General features: G+C 50.6%; 10 protein-coding genes across 10 annotated transcripts; 5 read left to right on the plus strand and 5 right to left on the minus strand.

The window, feature by feature from the left end:
- Positions 1–151: 151 nt before the first annotated feature.
- Positions 152–1,743, minus strand: COCVIDRAFT_38569 (hypothetical protein; the record flags this gene model as incomplete). The annotated part of the gene is made up of 4 exons (XM_014700208.1): positions 152–387; positions 443–1,388; positions 1,463–1,645; positions 1,723–1,743. 4 exons carry the CDS (start codon positions 1,741–1,743, stop codon positions 152–154), a joined length of 1,386 nt encoding a protein of 461 aa, XP_014555694.1.
- A 396-nt stretch (positions 1,744–2,139) lies between these two features.
- On the minus strand, positions 2,140–3,366 carry COCVIDRAFT_16780 (hypothetical protein; the record flags this gene model as incomplete). The annotated part of the gene is made up of 1 exon (XM_014700176.1): positions 2,140–3,366. One exon carries the CDS (start codon positions 3,364–3,366, stop codon positions 2,140–2,142), a length of 1,227 nt encoding a protein of 408 aa, XP_014555662.1.
- Positions 3,367–4,540: 1,174 nt separating this feature from the next.
- Positions 4,541–5,023, plus strand: COCVIDRAFT_101691 (hypothetical protein; the record flags this gene model as incomplete). The annotated part of the gene is made up of 1 exon (XM_014700209.1): positions 4,541–5,023. One exon carries the CDS (start codon positions 4,541–4,543, stop codon positions 5,021–5,023), a length of 483 nt encoding a protein of 160 aa, XP_014555695.1.
- A 1,744-nt stretch (positions 5,024–6,767) lies between these two features.
- On the plus strand, positions 6,768–7,732 carry COCVIDRAFT_38572 (hypothetical protein; the record flags this gene model as incomplete). Its single annotated transcript, XM_014700210.1, has 5 exons — positions 6,768–6,841; positions 6,889–6,970; positions 7,055–7,318; positions 7,360–7,446; positions 7,562–7,732. 5 exons carry the CDS (start codon positions 6,768–6,770, stop codon positions 7,730–7,732), a joined length of 678 nt encoding a protein of 225 aa, XP_014555696.1.
- A 1,587-nt stretch (positions 7,733–9,319) lies between these two features.
- COCVIDRAFT_101746 (hypothetical protein) lies at positions 9,320–11,320 on the plus strand (the record flags this gene model as incomplete). The annotated part of the gene is made up of 5 exons (XM_014700211.1): positions 9,320–9,533; positions 9,661–9,865; positions 9,926–10,445; positions 10,515–11,015; positions 11,102–11,320. The coding sequence occupies 5 exons, from the start codon at positions 9,320–9,322 to the stop codon at positions 11,318–11,320; spliced, it is 1,659 nt and encodes a 552-aa protein (XP_014555697.1).
- A 305-nt stretch (positions 11,321–11,625) lies between these two features.
- COCVIDRAFT_101654 (hypothetical protein) lies at positions 11,626–13,372 on the minus strand (the record flags this gene model as incomplete). The annotated part of the gene is made up of 5 exons (XM_014700212.1): positions 11,626–11,969; positions 12,017–12,524; positions 12,583–12,789; positions 12,848–13,165; positions 13,226–13,372. 5 exons carry the CDS (start codon positions 13,370–13,372, stop codon positions 11,626–11,628), a joined length of 1,524 nt encoding a protein of 507 aa, XP_014555698.1.
- Positions 13,373–15,142: 1,770 nt separating this feature from the next.
- Positions 15,143–15,877, minus strand: COCVIDRAFT_38575 (hypothetical protein; the record flags this gene model as incomplete). The annotated part of the gene is made up of 2 exons (XM_014700213.1): positions 15,143–15,689; positions 15,744–15,877. The coding sequence occupies 2 exons, from the start codon at positions 15,875–15,877 to the stop codon at positions 15,143–15,145; spliced, it is 681 nt and encodes a 226-aa protein (XP_014555699.1).
- Positions 15,878–16,094: 217 nt separating this feature from the next.
- COCVIDRAFT_38576 (hypothetical protein) lies at positions 16,095–17,586 on the plus strand (the record flags this gene model as incomplete). The annotated part of the gene is made up of 2 exons (XM_014700214.1): positions 16,095–16,734; positions 16,787–17,586. 2 exons carry the CDS (start codon positions 16,095–16,097, stop codon positions 17,584–17,586), a joined length of 1,440 nt encoding a protein of 479 aa, XP_014555700.1.
- A 91-nt stretch (positions 17,587–17,677) lies between these two features.
- COCVIDRAFT_56572 (hypothetical protein) lies at positions 17,678–18,416 on the minus strand (the record flags this gene model as incomplete). Its single annotated transcript, XM_014700215.1, has 3 exons — positions 17,678–17,845; positions 17,899–18,117; positions 18,168–18,416. Coding segments are annotated over 3 exons (636 nt in total), but the record flags the coding sequence as incomplete, so codon positions are not given.
- A 151-nt stretch (positions 18,417–18,567) lies between these two features.
- On the plus strand, positions 18,568–18,729 carry COCVIDRAFT_101637 (hypothetical protein; the record flags this gene model as incomplete). The annotated part of the gene is made up of 1 exon (XM_014700216.1): positions 18,568–18,729. A coding segment is annotated over one exon (162 nt), but the record flags the coding sequence as incomplete, so codon positions are not given.
- Between the last annotated feature and the right edge of the window lie 43 nt (positions 18,730–18,772).

Here is an 18,772-nt window from a genome sequence, read left to right on the forward strand (position 1 = left end):
AGGCACTGCCACTTTTTGCGCCGTCGCATTGGAGCTACATGATAGTACTACATCAACGGTCCGCACCCAATCTTGCTTCCACACGCCCGTGGCCTTTTTTGTCCCACATCACACACTCACACGCACCGCCACCACCACCCCCGACTAACGCTTACAGCTCCCGATCCGTTGCCTTTACAGCCTTGTCCTCATCGGCCGCCTTGTCAACCACAATCTTCTTCTCGCCCGTCCACTTCATAGCCTTGAGACGCTCTGTCAGAATCGGGTGCGAGTGGTGGAAGCTCGAGTAGAACCAGTCGGCATCCATGCTCGACAGGTTCTGGATCTGCAGCTTGATCAACGATGCGCCCAGCTCACGCGCATAGCCAAGTTTGACGGCAAAAGCATCTGCTTCACGTTAGTCTTGATCACACAAAAACACTCAAGTATTTGAGCCACGTACCTGCTTCGTATTCCATGCTGCGGGTCCAGATGTTGAGGAGAAGCTTGACGATCGAGTCCGTAGGCGACAGAATCTCGTTGAAGAGCATGAAGCCAACAATAGTCGGCTGCTCCCGGTGGAAGCCAAAGTCTGCGTACAGCGACCGGTTGTTGATGAAGACGGAGAAGAGGGCAAAAATGTAGAATAGATGCGCTTGGCTAATAAAGAGAAGTCGCGACGTGTGGTTCATCTTCCAGTGACCGAGCTCGTGTGCAAGCACGGCCTCGACCTCCTTCTCCGTGCTCTTTTCCAGCAGTGTGTCGTAGATGACAATCTTCTTCTTGCCAATCCAGGGCAGGCCCGTGAAATAAGCGTTGCTATGAGCGCTGCGCTTGCTGCCGTCAATGACCTGCAGCTCCGAAAGGGGAAAGTTGAGCTTGGAAGCAAGCGCTTCGACTGACTCCTTGAGTTTGCCGGGCTTGAGCGGTTCCAGCTTGTTGAACAGGGGCACAATGAGGATCGGGTAGACAGTCATGCCGGTAATCTGCACAACCAGCATGAACATCCATAGGTAGTAGAAGAAGCCCTGTCCCGTCTTGTTGATAATGGCCAGGAAGGCGCTTCCAATCGGAATACCAAATGCAATGGCGAGCGCCTGGCCCTTGACCATGTCCGTGAGCCAGAGCTTGACCGTCATCTTATTGAAGCCAAACTTTTCTTCCAGAACGAAGCTGTGGTAGTACGAGAAACCGAGACCGGCGATCAAGTCGATCCAACCGAGCATGTACATGAACAAGAGCGACTGCGATATCTCGCCCGAGAAGCGAGCAGGTGCATAGCGGGCGAGGACAGTGCCGGCGGCAGTCCAGACAAACGGGTAGAGGTTGAAGTAGAGAGAGGCTAGGTGCTTGAGCTGGTTGAAGACACCGGAGATGAAGCTGAACTTTGCTTTGGCGCGACCATATTGCTGCGGCCGTTGTCAGTATCAATATCACGATCGGCGCCACGTCCGCTTCAGTGGGGGAGGGAGGGGAGGCGCACCTGAGACTTGTCAAACGTTTCCTTTTCGATTTCCTTGTCGAGAGCCTTGGGGATAGAAGTGCGTTGGAGGACACGGTACTGGCGGAAGAGAAGCCAGTTTTCGAGGGCAAACTCTGCGAGAGAAAAGCCGACAACCAGGCGCTTCCATGGGAATTGCGGCCGGTCGAGCCAACGGGCCAGGCGCTGTAGTGTATGTTAGTGGTGAACGAAAGGTGGGGTAGGTTTAGGAGCAGAGGCAGCAATTGCAGGGCTAGACATGCCTGGAGAAGAGCCTGGATCATGGCGAAGTGAGAGGTTGTTGGGTTTGATTGTCAGACAACAGAGCACGCGAGATGAGGACAGAAAGCAGTGGTTGCGCGTCTGTCAGCGACTAGCGCCAGGGTCCTTGACGTAGCCTAGGAAGACTCGTGTTGGCCCTGACACCACCACCACCACCATACATACGCTTTCAATCAACATACTCATTCCGACAACCGTGCAAAGTATTACCCGCTTCCGCTGGCATTACTAGCTGGTGTACCTACCGCTCGTCGTGTTATCATTAGTACACAGCACGCTTTTGCGCCCGTAACAACGACACTCGTCACAGCACCAAGTATCTCGTTTGCATCTCATCTTGATATATTACGTATATACATGTACAATCGGGTAGAGATCCTCCACCTTCCACGTGACCCTCACGATTGATACTTCCAGTCAAACTCCTTCTTGAGCCTTCCAAATCCAAGCCGAGGCTTGTACTCGGCCACCTTGTCCGCACCAAAGTCCCATATAGTGTAGTACCTCTGGAGGAAGGCACTACCAACAAGTGCAAATGAAGGTGCACCGGAAGGGTCAAACGGCGGCATACATTGTGCTCCAGGCTCGAGGAATTCATCGCCGCGAATGCTGACCACGACATCGTCCTCGGGCGCACCTTCACCAAGGACCAGGGAAATGGCCCAGGATGCGTTCATCCCCTCGCATGTAAAGCGCTGCGTGCCGTTGAGCAGACTTTGGTAATCCCAGCCGAGGTTGTAGTATAGAGAATCGATCATTTCGTATGGCACGGAAAGGCGACCAGCTCCTGTGTCGAAAACGGCCTTGCCGTCCCCGAACGTTGATAAAGTCATGTTTACCGACTCAATACCATTGCCGGAAAACTGCGTCGTGGGCAGTTTGCCAATGTGTGTCTCGACTGTGTGGTTTGGGTTGGACGGGTTCTTGGCAACCAGTAGATGGACAGCCTTCAACGGTGTGCGCCATAGATCATGCTCGTTGTTGACCTTCTGCAGAGGAGCATAAACCACCTGGCCGTCAACATACTTGTCCTCGTGACTGTCGCCAATGCTCAGCACACCGTCCTGAGGGCCCTCGTCTCCTAGGTTCTTGCCATAGTATAGGCCGAACCGGGGTTTGTCTAGCTTGCCATCCCACAGTAGCGTTTCAACCAGCGTCGACGTGTTGGGCTCTGCGATGGTAGAGAATCCAAGACCCAGAAATCCGTCTGCAGTGATCCACATCCATGAGCTCTCATTGACTGCAATAAATGACTGGTTCCATTCTACGGATCCATCCAGAGCGCTGAAGACATCCTGGTAAATTTCGCCCTTAATGTTACCGCCCAAGTAAGGAATCGTGGCGGGAATAGCAAGTTCGACGGCCGTGGATGATGCAGATGCATTGTAGTATTGTCGTTTATACAGCTCCGTGTTTTCTTCTGGGCACGAGTCTTGTGTACAGTCGGTGCTGACGGTCCAGAGGGTTGATGAGCCGGTATCGAACAACAACTGGTGTTCTTTCGGGGGCGTGCCGATGTCGAGCTTGACGCTGCTGTATGTGCCCTTGATGACAACGGGCAGGTCGAAGACGGCTGCCGAGGCAGTGCCGGCAATGGCCAGAAGCTTGTTGACGCTTCCCACCATGATAAATGTTGGTGTAAAAAGAATGGCTTTATCAGTACCAGGCGATGGAGAAGGGAATGAGACAAAGTTCCAGGACGTGACAAGTCCACATATATACAAACGCAAACTGTGCAGGGTCTTTTAAAGCAATGACGAACATCGCATTATCCATAATTCCAGCGGTGTGGGTCAGGTCTAAAAGGGCTAATGTGATGTTATTAATACCCTCAACCTAGCTTAGCACCTTCGTAAAGATGGAGAATAATCTCTTTCCCCCCCCCCCCACTTTCGCACGATGTATAGAGACATTAAAACACACCCAAAAAACAAAAAGATATGTCAGTGATATTGATGGCTCTTTTGTCCACAGTGCCGGGTACGTGAGAGTATAGAGAGCTCAGCTCAGGTAATCATATAAGAGCGAGTACCACGGTTGACTCTATGTATTCTGAAAGTCGATTGCACATGCACAGTAGATAGAACGGCCCGACAGGCTGCGCTAGACCAACAAAAAGCATGTCATTGCCGGACGATCGGAAAGCAGCGCAGAGGCCGCAGAGGACGAAAGCCCGCAACCCGCAACACAAGAGGTAGCCATGGCGTGCATGTTCGCACTACCATTTTGTGGTCGGTTCTGTTCACTCAGCTGTGAGACTGCATTTCAGTGGACGATAGTGGACGATGGAGGACGCTGTAGAGTCGAGTATTGCACAGCAGAAAGGGCGAACAACCGTATATAAGCATGACCCCTGGCGAGACAGGGCCGAAACTTGCCTATTCGGCCATGGTTCTAGCGCAGAATTACCAAGAGGGCCATGCCCTGTAATGTGTAGATTACGATGAAGCCGCATGCCGCTGGATACGACTGCATGTACTATGTATAATGATTGTGACTGAAGAATAGTAGTATACTACATATTTGTGTATGTAGTGTAGTGTAGAGTAGGGTACACTTACAAGGTGCTGATGCATGACTCATGCATGGCAGTGACGTGCATACTTACTGCATATGACCGTCGCCACGGCTGCTGCGCCACACTGGCCAAGGTGGCAACAAGCCTCTCCTTTCCCCAACACCCCGACACTCTCTCATCACACACATATTGCAACATCCCTTGACCTTGACCACCCCTCCAACATTCCCACCTCACCCTCACAATCTATCACTTATTCACTCTCGCAAACTGCACACACAATGGACGAAGACCTCATCGCCTTTGGCATCGTGATGCTGCTCTTCCTTTCTTTTCCCTTTCTTACCGTCCTCAGCATCACCGGTTGCATCGCATACTCGCGCACAAAGGCCTGGGACAAAGCCCGCAACCAACGCGCCGTCAGCCTCGAGTTTTCGGAAACCAATCGCCTCGTCGAAGATGGCGACAACAACGATGACTCGGACTTTTACGACACCGAGGACGAGGACGAGCACAAGCAGCGCCAAGCTGAAGACGAGGCTGACAAGCACGTCACTTTTGGCCAAAAGTTCCGCAAGGAGTTCAGGAAGGTCTGGACAGGCAAAGGAAAGAACGATATCTTGAAGCAGAAGGAGAGGGAGGAGAGGAGGAAGTTGGCCAAGGCGGTGGCGAGGGAGTTGGATCGCCGCGAGAGGCGGATGGCCAGAAGGGCTGCCACCAAGGTGCAGTCCTCTGACGATCTGCCAGCTTACACCAAAGCCTAGTCTGGCTACACCTAGTCTAACCTTTGCTATGGAGTTGTAGTATACAGCATGCGTAAGGTAGACGACTTTCTCTTGGCTATAAATTGATACCCGTTTTTATTTTTGGATATTCATCAGAACCGCCGTGCTCCCTTCATCCTTAGTAGTACACCCTGAACTGGAACACTGTGCCCTCAAGTGCTATAGTATTTAAACCTGAAAGTCCTACTTAAAGACTATTGCAGCGATGGCCCCGGCATTTGCAAATCTAAACACGTTTAATTTTTGAGGCAAGTCTTTAACTCTAACTCTAATCTTCCATGCTTCTGTTGTCTTTCGATGGCATGACAAACCATTTATACGACACTTGTAATTGCTGCGAGACAATGTACATTCTCCCACACAGCATAGATTACCGTTAGATTCACAAGTTCCTTAAACGCACATTTCATCGCTAGCCGAGGGTTTGCCAAAAGGATTGCTCACCGAGTCGCGCGTCTAGCATTTCATGTCTCGAGAAGAGAAAGCGGTTGGTGAGAAGATCAGAGTCTCGCTGTTTAAAGGGCGAGATATTCCGAGCCTACATAGTCTAGTTGTGCGACCTTTCATGTGCCTGTTACCCTGAACCACGTAATTAGTTCGCACATCGAACTACCATAAGTAATAAGAGGCGGTCTCTGTAAAATAACAAAATTGAAAGTTGAAGTAAGCAGCAGCGCTTGAGTAGTTCATAAACCCATCTTCGTATGTCGATTGGGCTTTGCTGAGGCCTACTTAACATGGGACTTTCGCTCACATACTAGTTGTTGCTCATCAGTAATGATTAGCCAAAAGTACCCAATTCTCGGGCAACACCCAACTAGCTGCCGGTCTGAATCCGAACAAGGCGAATCGTCGTAGTTACTCCACAGTTCTAACGCGATCCACATCCGTTCTCTTGAGAATGAGACTGTTCAGCTTACCGATTTATCGCCTATGACATCAGGATCAAACACCACTTTCTCTCGTTTCCACTCACAAACGCCGGCATCGTAACTCAACTGACGTTATCTGAAGCTCTAGTCCGATTCTAGACGAACACCCACGGGTCAAGCCGCATATGTGGAACTCTACGCCCGCTAAAGGCCTCAAGACCGGAATCACTAAGGCCTGAGGGGCTAGGAAAGGTCCTCGTGAACTTGATGACAAGTCGCAGCTCCTTAGTGAGACGGGTGAGATTCTTGTGGACATGGGTTTCCTGGAATGCATTTCGTGTCAAGGTCAAGGGAAGTTCGAGGAAGAAGGTACACGTAAGTAGTGGTAGATGCAATATCCAGAAACCTGGGGTAAACGGCCTGGTTAGCTCGCCGGCTTTACCGTGAAACCCACTTCAACGACACATGGGACCGGGTGGTGCGATCGGGACCAAGGTGAACATCGCAACCAGCAGAGTCCCGAGACGACTGTAATTGGGCGGGCGGACCAAGATGTTTACTACTAGCGCAGCCGAGACGCGACGCGTTGTCGGCGGATGCCCCGACCCTCCGAGTACTTACTTATTACTAGCCGTACGTACGTAGTCTGCAATGGCGAATCGCTGCTGTCGGATATACAACCGCATCTCCAAGACAGAAGTGCATCTCTGCTCACGGTACGGAGGTGACGGATATGTCCTTGGCGTTGTCGTCATCCAAGATGTGCACACTATGCGCGTCTCAACGACTTTGTTCCCTGTGTCTCATGGCTCGCGAGTCTCCCCCATCCAGACATTGATATCATCCACAATATGCCTTTCATAGCCAGTCAACATGGCTCTACCTCGTACTCTCTCCCACTCAGACTCCACGTGCCTCGGTTGAGGTAATTCAAGGGCGATGCTTTTCAAGAGATTGACTGGGACTTCCAAGGAAGCACTCGAGATTTCTCATATCCAACGGCCTCCATAGAATCGTGATTACCGGCACCAATGGAGGGAAATTGACCCTGGTCGTCTGAAGAGAAGAGCCCAATTATTACAAAGACCGGACATGGCGGAGTAGCGTCTTGATCGCGCCGAGCTGCCTATCACGATAGGGCGTAGTAGGTTACACGCGGGACTCAATTTGCCAGACTATGGAAGCAAAGGAACCGAGTACGCCGTACCGCCTTGCTCTTGTTTCTCCATACCTTGGCTTCGCTATGCGCCAATATGACATTGTGACGTACCTTCAGGATCTTACGGGTGGATCGTCAATTCCCCTTGTTGCAGGTCTCGACATCAACTTGGAAATGTTAGACTTGCTCTGTCGATATAAAAACATTGCAGCAATCAAACTCATGTGCGACAGTCTAGCCAAGGTTGGCAGGATAAGCGCAAGTTTGAAAACAAAAAATCCAAGTTCATTGCTCCAGCAGGTCAGAGTGACTGGCCGATTCCCGCACTAAACGTCGGTGGCGTCGGGACACTTGTTGATGTGGCAACCAGAGTGAGTCGTCAGCAAATGCATCAGGTAGGGACAAGGAAATCTAACAACTCGGTCTTACATACACATAGATAATCTCTACCAGTCGGGAAACCACGCTGAAGCGTTCGCCCGATAGATCAAGCTTTGTGTCACCGAATGGGAGTTCGCCAAGGGCGAACTCAACGGCACCGAGTTTGATGTTGCACAAAAGAGGGTTCAACCCAAAAGCAGCGCCGACTGCAGGAACTCGTATCCGCCGTATACCGACGCAGGGAAGAAGAAATATGAGAAGGAGAAAGAGGAGTAGGTTATAGATCAGGTGTTGGGCTTGAATGGGCTGGAGACATCGCTGTAGTTGTCTAAGACGGCACCATACCTATATTTGCCATTATTCTCCAAGACATTCGTTGTTGAGTAAGAAGTATCCACCTCAGAGTGCACAACTCTGTAGTGTTCCGAAACCCATTGCGATGCGTTTTGGTTGATTTACTGTGTTTCTGATGTCTGCTTCAAGTCATGCTGAGACCAAAGTCGTCGTCTGAGGCAGACCAAGCCTGAGATGGTCATACGAACAATGCGATGTCGTGTTTCGCCTAGAGTAAAGCGAGTTGTGAGCACCCAAAGGGCAGGCTAGCAGGCCACAGATGCTTAGCTAATGCAAAGATTCTAGTTAGAGCTGAGCATAGTAGTGCCTTGTCGTTGGCCTAAACCCTGCTTGGTATATTATGCGCCCTGGTCTACCTAGGCTTGGACACGACTAAATCACCCGAGTCCAGCTAACTCGATGCGGTAAGATTTAAACTCGGGGTAGTAATAATGCTTCAGCAAAAGAGCCTAGGTGGGGCCCCCATTTTATTCATTGTTTCCAGTTCCGTAACTAGCCAACAGTACATTCTGGTCTGAGAAAAGTACCGTACTCTATACTTTTCTTTTGCATTTCGACTTGTCTTGGTTCCTGTGTTTTTTTTTCTCTAGAAGCCTCGTTAGCAACCTCACCAATTTTCTCAACCGAATCGAACTCTCTTCAGCCTGCTCCAGATGTCGCTCTGGTTGGATTCACTCCAGTAGTGTTTTAGATATCGCAAAACTGCTCGTACGCGTCGTCCTTGCTTCTTTGTCCGATGTTGACAACGCCTAGGCAAGACCGGATGGATATGCAGGTGATCGAGAATATGTATGTCAGATCGAGAATTCATATGTCCCGTTAATCTCGCAAACTCCGATGGAGAAATAAAGGCCCCGCCTGTTTTATATTTCTTAGGCCTAAAAAGTAGTACAACGGGTAAGACTAGCAAGTGTCTTGGCTATTCTGAGATAACCCTGTACATTAGATTAGGCCAACCCTGTAGGGTAATGCAAGATACGGCGTTGAGGGCGAGTAAGAATGAGCTCTGCTGCACTTGATACAGGATTAATCCCACGTTGCAACGCGACGGGTTGTGGGGCTACAAATCACTAACGGTTGGGGACTAAGGCCTCAAACCGCCGACGCCTATGCCTCGCCTGGAAGGTCGACCGAATTCTGGCGACCCACTGTCACGCCGTCCCCTCTTACGGTGCAATAGTACCTATCGTCGTCTGGTTTCGCTCGTTCGCTACCGGTCCTGCGTCATCCTACACAAGTGCCGGCAACCAGGTCTCCCTGCGACTCAGCCCCAGAGCCCTGCTATACCAAACTCACCCTGGCAACATGTAGATACACATTGTCGCGATGCCATAGTTCCCCCGCATTATCGCCGTTACCCACTATAGTGTATGTCGATCGTTGAACCGCAACGCAGCCTTTCTCCTTTGTGAATATAAAACTATATCCTACCAATGCTACTCCAACTGTACAATTAAATGTCTATTTGTATTTTCCTAGTCTCACAGTCTTTGTGAAGATAGAGTAATTATGTATCCCTCACAGCAAAGTCCCACCACTCCTCGTCCTCGCCAACAGGCTGGCTTGGCCTGCGATGAATGTCGTAGACGAAAGCTTCGCTGTGACCGAGAGCAGCCGCAGTGCGGATTGTGTCGAGACTCTGGCGTCGTATGCAATCGAACAACAACTAAACAGCCTCGCGGTCCAAAGAAAGGTCATCTGCGAGCGTTACAGTTGCGTATAAGTAAGTGCATTCATCCGTCTCTATTTCCAGATGCTGACAAGCCTACTAGTGGCGCTAGAACGTCGTCTGGGCGACCAGACTCTGGGTGATGAGACTCTGGGCGAACATACTGAAGAAGACCTTCAAGCTCTTCAAGATGCAAACATGCCCTACCCGTCATCAATAGAGGCGCCAACTAATGAATGGCTCGCTCTTGATGTCTTCAATGAAGTGCGAGAGAGCTCAGCCAACAGCTCATCCGACAGTTCCGCAGTCGAGTACTTTCCACTACCTGCGCCATTAATTGAGAATCCCACTATGGGACAAATCTCGGATGTCATCAAACATGACCTGTTCGTGTCCCAACCATTACGTGATAGTATTACACGACTAACTTTCGGGCGAATGACTAGTGACCATCTTTACTTTGATCGAGCGCATAACTTTTGTCCAATTCTTAACAAGCGGCACTATTTCGACAGAGCGAGGCAAGCCAGCATGGACAACAACGTGACGGCATTCTCCGGTCTACGGTATACAATGTGGACAGTAGCCGCATCAACCTCGAGCCAGTTTCAGCATGTTCAGGACGAACTGTATGCAAACGCAAGAAGGATCCTGGACAGCCTCGAGATGGATCCATCAATGGATGACTACATTCAGGTGGAGCATCTTCAAGCGTGTACACTGCTTTTTATCTACGAGTTAATGCATGTCAACTATAGACAAGGCTGGATGAGTGCGGGCAAGCTTTTCCGGTCCGCTATATTGCAAAAGCTTCACACGGTTGATGGGCGTGATGAGCTTTCTGCCAATTCATCGCTAACAGGAACTGAAATCGAAGAACGAAGAAGAACTTTTTGGATGCTCTTTGTGATTGATTGCTTTGTCAGTCTCATGGATCAGCTTCCGTTGACCTTCAACCAGCATATAGTGGGTGCTACCCTGTTCTTCACAAAAAAAAACTCAAGAGTGTAATCATGGACCTAACCAAGTAGCTAGATATTAACACGACTACCCATGCCCGAAGCAAACTTCCAGAACAACGACCCAATCGTTATGCCGTTACCATCACAAGCTCGGCCCGATGACGAACCCCAAGCACCATCCAGTTTTACCGAGTCCATTCGACAGGCCACTCTATGTAACCAAAGCCTATCCCACTACCAGCGCAGCATGGTTGAGCAAGAAGCCCAAGGTGCATCCAGTCTCGACTTTTGGACGCGCCACCAACGTCTCGAAGCCAGCATTGCTATGAACTTGGAGCGCTTGTCGCTCCAAGACCATTGCGCAAATCTGCACCTGGACTCCCTGCCGCTCCTCACACACATGACGACCCAAGCAGCCATCATAACAATGTACAAGACGATGCAAACATCCCTGACCCAATCCGAAAGAAACACGCAACAAGACGCTATTGAGAAGCTAACCCACATGGTCCTCCCCGCCGCCCAACGAGTGACTGCCCTCTCCAAGGAGTTGTCGGAACTGAGCTTTTTCCAGGTACTACATACTCTTCATACTTCTATTTTTTTTATTCTTTCGTGGGATTGGAATCCAGAAATTAGCAAGCTAACAAGTATCCTCAGGTCCATCCCTTCATCCCCATCCTCCTCTATCACTGCATCGACTTTCTGTGCTCCCACTCATATCTCGATCCCGTCTTTGAATTGCAAACTGCACTTTATAGTGCACTGCGGGGCCTGGAAAATATGAGCAAGATTGCAAATGATTGTCTTGTCCGCCTGGAAATGACGTTCCCGTCGGTTTTGAGCAAACTGGGAAATTTACACTTTTTAATCGTATAAGCTTATTTGCTTGAATGCACGCATAGGCCGCAATCGGACTAGTGGGGTTTTTTCCCCCTGTTCGTGGAGGATTCATTGTTTTTCTGAAGGTTTGCATTTTTCTGCTGTTCTAGCGTTGCATTGGAGAGGAAATTTTACTGTATATCACATGTATTGAACAATCACTAGGGGTGTGGAATGAATGAACGATAAGTACTGGTATGCTATGCAGGATTAGCAAGTATACTTCCGAATTTTCCTTGTACAATCACTGATGCGATCCAAGACAATCCTCCTACTCACTGAGAAACATGAGAACCTCCATTTCATAATGTGTACAAGAAATCTGGCCTCTGATCCCCCATCTCCACTACCTCCCTCTCGCTCTTCCCCTCAACCCAGTGATCCCTACGCCCCTGCCTCCTCTTCTTATTTTCCCAAATCAACAAGAAACGCGTAATGATGCTCCCGAAAAAAAGCCACAGCGTAAGGTAAGCAAGCACCACACCGTGGCCAAGAAAGTACCTTGGTTTATCTTTGCTGCGGTAGATATTCGACGATACGACACCATTAATGTTGCCCCAACCAATTACAAAACCGAGAGTGACACCCCGTTTGTACACGCCCTCGACATTGTTGGCGCACCAGGAAATTGTGTTTGCGATTGTGGCTGGCAAATGTTAGCATGAAGTCTGCTATATCCTAACTTGTACGCACGATAGATGCCAATGGCGCCTAAAAAGGTACCTGCATACTGTACATGTGGATTTCCAGATGCAATCAGCATGGCGAATCCTACGATGCCAAAAATGGATATGAATATGTTGCAGTAGCCTCGCTGTTGGGTGCGGTCTGCAATATACCCGACTAATACTGTCACCATGGCGGCAACTGCGTATGGGGGTACAGAGAGCAGGTTGGCTGTCGTAGACTTGTAGCCCAAGCCTGCAATGATAGACGGTAAGAAAAGACTGAATGCGTAAAGTGAGCCGTCAGCTCCCATGTAAATAATAGCAAAGGAAAGTGTTTTCCAGTCTTTGACTGACTGCCAGAAATACTTTGTCTGGAATTCTTCGTGGCCAGATGACGCCTGCTGGTCGGCACGGAGGCGTCGTAGGACGCGGGCTCGGTCGTCGGGACTGAGGAATGTGGCTTCGGCTGGGAAATCATGGACCATCCAGTAGGAAGCCACTCCTACCAAGATTGTGGTAAGGCCTTCAAGTATCTTTGCCCGGTTAGTGTACTCCAATCATGAGCATTGTGTAATTACTGCTTTGCCTTACGAATATCCATGCCCAACCGGGTTTTCCTCCTACACCATCCATCTGAGCAATACCTGCAGCGAGAAGCCCGCCAAAGCTGCCAGCAAGCGCTGCTGCTGAGAAAAATACGGCAGCACGTATGCCGAATTCTGCGCGCCTATACCAACAGCTGAGGTAGTAATTAACGCCAGGAAATAGTCCAGCTTCCGCTACACCCAGCCACCATCGCTATTTACCGTTAGCAGAGCTGAAGGTATCAATCTATTAGTACTGTCATGCCACCTACAGCTGTCATAAGCCCTGCATAATTGTGAACCAGTCCCATGCAAGTCATGCATAGACCCCACCAAAGCATGATGATAGGCAAAAACACACTTGGTCTCATTTTCTTCAGTAGAACATTGGTAAGTGGCTCGAACACCGAATAGCTGACAAAAAAGATGGTGAGACTGTTATTGTATTGGCTGTCAGTCATGCCGAGATCTTGCTGTAGGCCGTCGACTTTTGCATTGCCAATATTTGTGCGATCGAGAAAGGAGATCAGGTACAAAAAGGATAGCCAAGGGATGAGATGTAGGTCGATTTTTCGAAGTAGCTTTTTGTCCTGAGAAAAGGTTAAATGTTTGCAGTAGAGGATGAGGACATGCTAGGGAGGGGACTGTACGTGGATGGCGCGCTCCTCTTCACTGAGGCCAGCATCTGGATTTGGAAGATTCTCAATTGTATGAACGTGTTTGGTGGACTCGATATGCGCCTCACTACTTCCTTTTTCTATTGGTGTCTCGCTTGTATGTTCAGCTGCAGAAGCCATTGTGCTAACTGGTTGTGTTGTGATATGCTGTGTGACTAAATGAACAATGCGCCCACGCCGAAATGAACTCGTTCCGAAATCTAAATGGGAGTGTTTGCGTCCCGAAGCGTGGGATGGAATACTTTGTACCCGGGCTTTTGCTCGCGCCCAACTGCGAAGTCAGCCATTCTTAAGCACATCACTATGCGTGCTGACTCCATGCAAGCGTCGGGAAAGAGCTGGGGTATCATCGTTCCATGGATATCTGGCCACGTCTAGCGTCTGGTCCCCTCACGCGGACGTCTTCCATCCTATGACGCTCACAAGAGTCAACCGCTGTGGGGTTTTGAAAGGGACAAGACCCCACCAGGGCCAGTCAGTGACGTGCCGATCCCTTACCACCGCACCGTCCCGATGCCATAGATTGTTCTTAACATCCTCCCTGTCACATACGCGAGACAATGTCCGCACATACACCTGACACCGATAACAAATCATTCTCAACGACGCTAAATGCCGAGAGTAGAGCCACTGTAACAGGAGTGTTGAAGCTCAGAAAGGATACGGCGTGATTGCAGACTACTAGAGATGCGGGGTGGTGGGACCACATGGCTAAACAAGCTTGCACAAGCATTGCGCTTGACGTCGGCATCATTACCTTACGCGTACGCTAAAAAATCGTTGCGGGTATCTGCCGCGGCAATGCTTAATACACCATCTCATGCATGATTGTGCGGGGTCAACAAGTTTCTCTTCCTTGTATCTACATTGAACTGTACATGACTTGATTCGACGCAACCAAGTACTTTCAATTACGTTCGCCCTCGGATCCATGAAATCGTCGTATAATTTCAGCAATACGTTCATGGCTTTAGCACTCTCAACACCCCAATCGTTCTTTTCTCCATTTAGCAAAGTCGATAGCCATTTCTCTTCCAGCTAACAAGACGATGGATACCAACAACGCACAAAGTAACTGCGAAGAGATGGAAAGCTTCGATATTAACAAGGCGAATAACTCAGGAGTTTCAATCGACATCTAACAACTTATATATACTCTACAATAGTCCTGATACAATAGATTCCAGAGTCACTGCCACAACGTAGCAGCGCCTGGCTCGAAGAATCGGTCGCAATTGATCTTCGGTACGTTCAACATCTGGCGAAGAGCTGACCTAGCCTGAAATCGTAATTGATAGACAGGATATAGCGGCACATGGGTAATTACTTGTAATGCGGGCTTGCTTCAAGGTAGTCATGTATCTTATTTGCTTTGCTATAAAAGCCTTGTTTTCCTTCCCCGCTCTACTGGTCACCATTCAAGAAGAAAAAACTAAAGGGTCTTTAGAGTGACGCTGCCTCTTGGAGTTTGGCTGTCCTACGACTGCAAGGTGTAGTAGTCACGTGGGGCTTTTTGGTGGTTTGAATGTACGGGAACAGCGACTCTGGTACGGGCAGATGGTAGGTTCTTGCGATTTGTCCTTGGATTTCCTTTTTGGGTAGAAATTCAAAGGAGGCGTACGAGTGCTGTCGATTTGTGTGATTTTGGTTCCACATTGGCCAAATGACTTCAGTTGTTGATCGTGAGAGAGGTAGTGTAGGGTATCAGTCGTAATGAATGACATTGAATAGGAGCCACGTGCATGACATGACAGTATTCCAAGCAACACAGGGGCAAGTGTTCGAATTTTGAAGCCCTAAAGTACTGGATTTAGATATCGTGACAAACGCCGCCCAAATGCAAGTGGTGGTAGAAAGGATGCTCGCGTAGAAAAGGACACCCGGTGCAGCTCAAACAACAGTCTTACGAGCCTTGATCTCGTTGGCTTTTTGCTTTCTCAAATTCCTTCGAATCCTCTCCTTCCTCTCTTGGCGGCTGTCCGCCCTCTGGTCATGCGCCTCGCCTGTCGCGCGCTCCTTCTTCTCGTCAACCTCGACCAACCAGTCATTCTCACCGTCCTTGTTTTTGCCCTTGTAGCCCCACTTGGGAACCCACTCGCCCTTGGTCTCATCGTAGACCAGGTTGCTGTCACGCTTCTGCTTCTTAATGCCCTTCTTGGCGGCAAACTTTTCCCATTTGGTGGGCTCCTTGGCGGAGGGAATAGGCTTCTCACGAGGGAGAGGCGTAGTTGGCGCGGGAAGGATCAGATGTACGCCTTCTGAGGTGGACTTGACCTGGCAGGTAGACAGGAGTTGGTTGATGAGTGCTTGGGCGGCATCGCGGGCGGTGGCTTTGAGCGCTTCTTCGTCGGCGCCAGCGGGGATGGGGTTGGGGTCGTTTGCGAGCAAGTTTCCCAGGTCAAAGGTAAAAGGCGTGGGCTTGTCAACAGTAATAGGGCTAGGCCGGATGAGCAAAGAGTGGGCTTGCAAGAGGGGAAAATGCATAGCTTACAGTCGGCTTGAGACGGTCGAGTCTGCGACCGAGTTGACGTCCATGGCGCCTCCATTGATTTCGTCGGCGAGTTGCGACTGCGTAGGTGATGTGACGCCCAATCCGACGCCGCCGTCCATTTCTGTGTCTGACATGGTTGTTGGAATTATTCGTGTGTCGAGTCTTGTCTTGCCGTGGGATGCGCAAAAAGTTAAAGTTGCGCCAGGCGGAGAGATCAGAATAATTTTTGGAAGTCAAGGGTCCGTGCACATGCGGCGGACCTCCGAGCGTGCGGGCATCACATCACAGAATTCAATCTTCAGCACCACACAAATCGCCCATTGCGGAGGGCCTGAGCGTCATTGGCCTGTCATGCCTCCTTCAACATGTCTGCGCAGCTTTTCGCAGCTCTCGCTTGATGCCACACCCGCCGTACCCCGCCTGCTGCGCCCACATGTAGCCTGCTTTTCCACATCGTCGATGCGATATGCCGCCGTAGCCAAGAAGAAGGGCATGGCGGCTGCGCCCAAGAAGGGCGTCAAGTCCCTCAACACCAAAAAGGGCAAGAAGGCGCCTAGCGCGGGTGACACGGGAAAGAGACCGGCCCAGGGCGAAAGAAAGGCTCAGCGAAAGCGTATTGTGCTGAGCAATGACAATGCCCTTGAAGTGTCTTCGCTGCAAGACCTGACCAAGGACAATGTACTTAGCGACAAGAATGAGGGCAAGGTCATGGGCCTGCCACAGGAAAATGTCGTGGATGCGCTGAGAGCCGTCGAGGCTTTCAAGACGTCCCAAGGATGGAGCCTCTTCCGCCGGCCTGCCGTGTTGATGCGAAAGGAAGCAATTCAGCTAGCAAAGCTGTTCAAGGACGTAGAAGACTCGGCAGCCGGACAAAAGAAGACTGTGCGGAGGATACTATGCGGCGAGAGAATGAGTGGGAAGAGCACTCTGCTACTTCAGGGTCTGGCCATGGCCTTCTTGCGCGACTGGTTCGTGATTAACATCCCAGAAGGTATGTGTGCCATTGAAGACTCGGGAAACATGAGTTCGCTGACATGACCCAGCCCAGGACCTTGTCAACGCCCACACGGAATATGCTCCTCTCCCAGACTCAGAACCGCTGCAATATACCCAGGATACATATACAGCCAACCTTCTCCAGCAGATGCTCAAGGCAAACGGTGCCTTTCTTCAAGCCACAAAGCTCACCACAAAGCCCAACCTTCCTCTCCCGCTCGCTGCAAAGGCAACGTTGAAAGAGCTAGTCGCGCTCGGCGTGGCTAATCCCGAGGTCTCATGGCCAGTCTTCGTAGCCCTGTGGAACGAGCTTTCATTGCCGGGGCGCCCTCCGATCCTACTTGCTCTCGACGGACTATCGCACATCATGCGCCACTCCGAGTACATGTCTGCCCAAGTGAAGCCCATCCACGCCCATGATTTGACACTTGTGCGCCACTTCGTCGACCACCTGTCTGGGCAGAAGAAATTCGCAAATGGTGGAGTAGTTCTGGGCGCAACATCACAATCGAACTCGCCTACGTCTTCGGGTCTAGACTTTTGCATCCAAGTAGCTCTGGCTCGCAAAGTGTCGGCCGACGAGGTTCCACAATGGAATCCGTACAAGAGCGTGGACGCCCGTGTCATGGAGGCTCTCAAGGGTCTGCACGACAATTCACCAGAGTTCAATGTCATTGAGGTTGGTGGGCTAAGCAAGGAGGAGGCGCGATCGATCATGGAGTACTATGCCGAGAGCGGTATGCTTAGGCATCGAGTCGACGAGGGCTTCGTGACGGAGAAGTGGAGCTTGGCAGGCATGGGCAACATTGGGGAGCTGGAGAGGGCCAGTGTGCGGATGCGGCTGTAGTTGCTGTACTATACATGTTCTTGTAAATCATCTACTACCCACAATGGCAAGCGCGTGTTGACGCATCACGTGAATCAATTACAGTCAGTTGTTGGGCAAGGACTAGGGGTATGTTTAAACCCACGGGTTTGCCTAGTGCGCCAATCCAGGCCATGAGATATGCTTCTGCCGTCGTGTCCTTGTGCAGGCTAGCTTGCATGACCTGGGCAGTTTGGCATGGATGGATGAAGAATACAGGCGTGTTAGTAATTGGATGTTCCTAGCAAACGTGAGTTCTGGTTTTCTCTCTTCATTGTTAATGTTCAGCCATACAGTCATGGAGATGCCTCCAATGACGCCCGTGCTGGTGTCTTGTGTCTGGGGCCTGAAGTGCGGCACAACAAGATGATCATATAGAGTCGTCATTGTGGGGGGATAGCGATGCAGCGGGTCCTGTATGCCAAAGTACAGCACTGGGACTTGGTAGACTGGAGAGAGGACAGTGTCGTAGACGACGATTGCCGGGGACACTGCAGTCTCGTTCAGAGCCTCCTATGCCATGTCAATCAGCTCTACTACTCCAACAACAGCACGCAACGCACCTCGTCGTCTTCTGCCAAATCACCAAGCTCGTCTAGCTCCTCATCTCTGTCTTGCACCGAGTGGTTGCTAGAGGGCAACCCCTGCGTGAGGGGCTTGGTGATTCGCAGCACAACGGTCCCATGTCGGTGCATCTTCTCCGCAGACAGCCACTCGGTCTGCATGGTGCGCACGCACTGGAAGCGTTGCAGCAGACGGACACAGGCCTGCTCAAACTCTGCTTCGCCAAGGCGGGGAAAGGCCGCTGGCATGATGTGATGCAACTGACTGGCGACGGCAGCGATGTGCACGTATAGTAGTATGTAGTGTAGTGTAGTGACAAGCGTAAGTAAGTAGTATGGAGGGGGAAGCTGGCCGGGCCAGTGAGGCGAGCCCCCCTGTCGCGTGCAGACATGCTAGCCAGGGCTCGGCTGCCTGGAGCGAGACCTGGCGAGCATATGCAAACGAACAGTCGAGCCTAGTCGGCCTCAGTGTAGCCTAGTAACCCCAACTCTCCGCCATCCTACTCGCTTCCACCATACAAACCATCTGCTCCACGATGCCATCCTAGACGCGATCGTCTGAGCCGCCTGCATTGACCGTCGCTGCCTCGACCCACCCGCTCACC

The sequence above is a fragment of the Bipolaris victoriae genome (genome assembly GCF_000527765.1).
Source record: "Bipolaris victoriae FI3 unplaced genomic scaffold scaffold_52, whole genome shotgun sequence".
Classification (NCBI taxonomy): domain Eukaryota; kingdom Fungi; phylum Ascomycota; class Dothideomycetes; order Pleosporales; family Pleosporaceae; genus Bipolaris; species Bipolaris victoriae.